The following is a 6074-nucleotide window of genomic DNA, read 5'->3' on the forward strand; positions in this document are numbered from 1 at the left end:
ATTCATCACATCAGAAAATATAGGATTTTCTGGAGGAACATGTGAACTTTTCTAAAGAACTTATAGTATACTTTTTATAACTAAAATACTTATGAACTCACCAGCTTAAATGCTGATCTACTCTTTCAAAATAACTTGTATTCTCAGGAAACTAGTTGACAGGTACGCGCTCAGGGATTCAAAAGATGGAGCATAGTAGCTTCATGTCTTGTTTTGTTATTTACTTTGGAGTCAATCTTTTGTGAATCTAATACATTGTAAACACTTTAATATTAATGCAGTGGTTGTTTGTTACTTTGATTACTATGATGCATGTGTTGTGATACTAAGCATGACGTCCTCCACCCCCGAACGTTTCCGCCGTTCCGGTTTAGGGGTGTGACAATAATCTTCACCATTTTTCAAATTGGACTCAAGATTTAAACAATATTTTTTAATTCATCATCATCTAAAGAAACTAATTTGGAACCATCAAACAAAAAACCAAATATAGATTCAAAATATTGCATTTGTTCAATCTACTTTTCAATTGAACAAGAGCCATATCTACAAGAATAATAAAATAATCCCTTTTAAATGTTTCTTGAGAAGATTGATGTTCTCTTTCGGTATTTGGAATTTCATCAAATTGTTTTTTTCTTTTAGAATTTCGTTTTTTAGTAAATTCGGGTTTAACTTTAACACTATTTGCTATTTCTTTTGCTTCACTAATAGCAAAGTCAAACCCATTTTCCCTATATCCTTCAAAATAATTAATTAATCCCTCTAAATTTTTTACAGCAACATCAAGAAGCATTTCTTTGGATTGTAACTTTTTACTTACCAAATTAATTTTGTACAAAATTTCATACCATATAACTAAACTTAAAATAAATTCAAAACTAGAAAATTCACCATTTACTAGTGAATCAACATCTCTACACACTTGTCCATTATCACTTATTTTAGATAATTTTTTTAAAGCTTTTCTTATTTGAGAAAATTGTGTTTTTATTGCTTTAACACATTCAATATGATTTTCCCAACGAGTAGCTGATAATGATTTAAGTGTTAGATCATCTATAAACTCAAGTAAAACACTCCATCTTTTTGTTGAATTAGAAAAAAACATTATAAATTGTTTGACATGTACCAAAAAAGTTTTTGCTTTTTGGCAAGAATTTGCCATATCACACAAAACTAAATTTAAACTATGACATCCACAAGGCATATAAAAAGCTCTATTATTTATATCAAGCAATCGTTTTTGAACACCTTGGTGTTTACCTTTTACATTCGCCCCATTATCATACCCTTGAATACGAACATAGTTAATATCCAAATCAAGAGATTTTAGGGCATCTTGTAAAACATTAAAAAGACCTAGACCGGATGTATCTTCTACAACTAAAAACTCTTCTACTTTTAATGGAACACTTTCCAAATCTACACATCTTATAATCAAAGTCATTTGTTCTTGGTGACTTACATCCGGAGTGCAATCAAGAATAACAGAAAAATATTTTGCATTTTTGATTTTTTTAATAATTGCACTTTTTACCTCGGATGCTAACATTTCAATTAATTCATTTTGAATTTTATGACTAAAATAATGATTATGTGTTTCTTTGTCTTTAATCATTCGAAAATGTTCTTTCATTACCGGATCCCACTCCGCAATCGATTCAATTACACTTAAAAAATTGTCATTTGAGTTTTCATAAATTTTTTCATCTGTACCACGAAAAGCCAAGTTATTTTCTGCTAAACATTTTACAACAGAAATAATTCTAACCATAACTTCTTTCCAATGTTCGGTATCTTTTTTTTATCATTTCTTGAATTTCTTTGTCAATTGTTTCGTTTTTATTTAACCTAATTCGTGTTTCAGTCCATGTTCTTAAATTAATCATATGGTCCAGAACTATTTTCATGCTGTTTTAATGTTTCACTAAGATGCTTCCAATCTTTAATTCCTTCGGTTGCCAAATTACTTTTAGTTCGAATTGTTTTAAAAAGCTTACAACAAAAACAAAAATCTTTATCAAGCTCTTTTGAATACACTAACCATTTTCTATCATAAAACTCACCATTTTTTAATTTACGAATAAAAAAAGCACATGAAAAATGTCTACCAAATGAATCTTTTGGAAAAATTGTATTGGCATCAATTTCTCTCTTAGGTCCTTTTTCTATTAGTAAATCTTTCATTTTTTAATCTAAATCACCCCATACTCTAGGATCAAAAATACTAAAGTCACTTGGTTTATCTTTATCAACAAAATCATTGTTTTCAAAATCATTAGGAATTTCAACCAAATCATTGGAAGTACTAGGTGGGTTATTAATTGGATCATTAGAATTATTTTTATTACCATTTTGATTCTTAACTAAAAATTTATTCAAAGACCCTTTTAATTGATTAGCCTCTTCTTGTTCTTTTTTCTTTAGTTTTCTATTTTGAGCACGTGATGGTTGTTTTCGGGGAAGCATATTAAAAACTCAACAAATCATATCATACTATATTATAAAGGAAACATTTTTTCTTTCACCACATTCATTTGAAACTCTCATGATTTTTCAATTTCTTTCTAATAATGATTATAAGTTGGTTAATAAGATTAAATAAATATCAAACCTAAATTGTAATCATATATAAACTAAATTTCAATATTAAAAGAATATCTTAACTTCTACTTATAAAGTTATGTTTTTTTTAACTTTTTACATGTTATACTTAATTTATTAGTTTTAATATATTGTTGGATGTAAACCCTTATTATTTTAAAGCTACAACTTTTGAACAAGTTGTATAAAATATTTAAATTATAAACTTAAATATAACATTACATGACCAACTTAAATATAAATTTTAGTTTAACTTAAACAACCCAATAATATTTTGTAATAGTTAAAAGTGATAAATTGTAGTGTCTTTCTAATAATGATTATAATTTGGTTAATAAGGTTAAATAAATATCAAACGTAAAGTGTAATCATAAATAAACTAAATTTCAATATTAAAATAATATATTTACTTGTATTTATAAAGTTATGTCTTTAACTTTTAACATATGATACTTAATTTATTAGATTTAATATGTTGTATGTAAACCATTATCAATTTAAAGCTAAACGCAAAAACTAAATTATAATATTAATTTAACTAAAATATTTTCTAAAGATATTTGTATAATCGTTAAAAGTTTTCAAATAAGTAGCTTAAAATAACTTACAATAATAATAGTTAAAAATAACTCTATATAAATGATTATATTGTTACATTTAAAATCAAAAAACAATGTCTGATGTTTTAAATAATTATAATGGTATAAATTAAAATGTTAAAGAAAATAAATTTTAAAAAATTAATTAACAATAACAAAAACTATAAATAGCATAAAGCCATATATTATATTTAATTTTATTCATGAGTAATTCGCGGGTAGAAGTCATTCAAACGGTTGAGATTATACAGTTAGTTATAATAGATGTATAGATTATCATACAATTCAAAATAATCAATATATTATATCATTTTAGTATAAGAATTATTATATCAAATTTAACAACAATGTTATTGTTATATTTAAAAAAACATATATTTGTAAAGATTTCAACTATATATGTGTTTCAGCGCAACGCGCGGGCATTCGACTAGTGTAGTTATAAAAGCTAAGCAAAGAAAGATACAACCTGACCAAATTGTATGAAATAAGGCTTCTTCAGTTCTGCTACTTCTAGTCTTTAGTCAACAAAGTAAAAAATATAGCTCCTGCTTCGCATTACATAAATAATAACAAAAAAAGTTTACACAACAATTATTGAACAATGAACAAAAAACAGATTTCAAAATTAAACTCACCAAATCTGATTGTTGAATGTTGAAACAATGGAGAAATATGAATTGTATTTGATTTTGTAGCTCGAACTTGGAGAACACAGTAATAGTTAATGTAAATCAGATTCGATTTCTGAAAAACTGAAACTGAAATATCAAATAGAAACTCTTAGAGAAGCAATAAACCATATTTTTTCTAAACCATAAACAAACTTAAATAAACATAGATTTCAAGTTTTAACTTACCCAAATATAATTTGATGATTTCTAAAACAGCAAAATCAAATATAAACACAAACAGAAGAGAAATCTGATTTCCTGTAACGAAATAGAGACGAAATCAGGTCAACATGTTTTTAACTAACCAACAAACAAATCAGATGAATAAGAAATTAAGCAGATTTTAGAAACAAACTTAAAAAAATATGAACTCTTGGAGAATAAATCAGATATATGCAACATAAATCACTAAATCAAATTTCTAAAACAATCAAAGGAACCTAAATAAACACAAATTTCAAGTTAAAACTTACCCAAATATGATTTGATGATTCCTGAAACAACAATATCACGTACAAATACAAAGAGAGGGGAAATTTGACTTCCTGTAATGAAATAGATAAGAAATTAGGTCATCCGATTCTAAAATAGACAACTAGAAACGAAGCAGATGACTAAGAAATCAAACAGATGAATAAACTAACCCAAATCGCTGCTGTCTAACTTTTAAAATAACCAAATCGATGATAAATCAGACTAAATCACAGCTATCGGATTAAATCGGTTACGTTTGAAGACTAAACTGAGAATCGGGTATGTAAAATCAATTCGACTGGAAGGAAACAAAAGAAAAACATGTTCTTCCTTTTTATATGGGAGACACATTGATTTCTCCCATCAAACCCGACGCCAACGGGATTCTAGGCGGTATGCACGAAACGTTTGGTTTTTCCATGAGCAATTGATTGTTTGGCAATTGGCGCGCCTTCTTTCTTTCTCCCACCGTCCGCTCGCTTTCTTTATCTCATCGTCCGTATGCAGATTTTCATTATGGGCTAAGTTTTTGGGCCATTTTTATATATATTATATATATGTAGCTGGACTTCTTTGATGCCCCCAGTTATTTGATGCCCTGGGCCTATGCCCAAGTCGCCCATGCATTGGGTCGAGCCTGTTCTTACCTTATGTTATGTAAATGAAGATGGAACACGACATGAAGAGATTGTTAGTCAATGTTTCACAGAGGTAGCCAGAGCCACATGAATTCTCCCTCCCATGTTTGTGCTAAAGAGCATGGATTTGGAGAATGAAAAGCCTGTACCAATTCAACAACCATTAGTAAAAATCGAATAAAAGTTGAAGCAATTCAAGTGACTGTCTTGAAGATTATGCCTACCATGTGCTCGATTTAATGCCAAGGTGGGTTGCATTTAATTTTTTTACTCTATTCAATAGCCTAAAAATTATATCCATACAATGATTAAATTATTTGTAGGTGTCTCATTTATTTGTTTTAAGGGATAATAAAATCGGCCTCAAATATCTTTAAACATTTATAGTTGATTCATGGGTAGCTTGATTTTAGAAACATGTTATGCAGATCATGTACTTGGATGTGCATCTGATTAAAAATGATTAGTTCATCTAATTGTTGATAAAGATTATTAAATTCTCTTGTACTGGATTGTTATCCGGTAATAGGGAAACATCTTGATTTTGTTAAGCTTTTGAAGTAGGTTGATACTCTTTCAGTGGTTATGTATAATTAGATATCAAACACCTTGATAAGATATCTGAATCACTCAAGGAATTTTCTGCTATTTCTTGGATTTAACCCTTTTAAATTTGGGCTAAATTCAAGAAATAGAAACGTGCTTTCAAATTTTGTTTGTTATAACTACCCTTACATCCTTTGAGTAGGAAAAAAGTATCATGAAGTATGATGAACGAGTGGTGATTGTCCAAAAAGTGAAAAAGAATGAGTTAAATACCCCATCATATGAGGTTAAGAGTGAATAATAACTTGATGTAAATCTTACAACATCTTGCTTATATGTCCCTCCTTTACAACAACTTTGCAGATGTCCTTTTTTATGACTTTTATTTCGAAAATGTCTGATTTTTGTTAATTATAACATCCTATTTTTTGTCCCAATTTACATCAGGTCTGATTATTTGGTGTGTTTGGTTGGTTAAAACATGTTTATATGTTGAATTTTCCCTGAAAACTCATAAAAGTGTGGTGTAATACCTA

At 28.1% G+C, this 6074-nt stretch overlaps 1 protein-coding gene across 1 annotated transcript; it reads right to left on the minus strand.

Moving 5' to 3' along the window:
- Positions 1-457: 457 nt before the first annotated feature.
- Positions 458-1450, minus strand: LOC145115820 (uncharacterized). Its single transcript, XM_079052174.1, has one exon. The coding sequence runs from the start codon at positions 1448-1450 to the stop codon at positions 458-460; it is 993 nt and encodes a 330-aa protein (XP_078908300.1).
- Between the last annotated feature and the right edge of the window lie 4624 nt (positions 1451-6074).

Source organism: Lactuca virosa, chromosome 1 (genome assembly GCF_052849685.1).
Source record: "Lactuca virosa cultivar CGN04683 chromosome 1, Lactuca_virosa_CGN04683_v6, whole genome shotgun sequence".
NCBI lineage: Eukaryota > Viridiplantae > Streptophyta > Magnoliopsida > Asterales > Asteraceae > Lactuca > Lactuca virosa.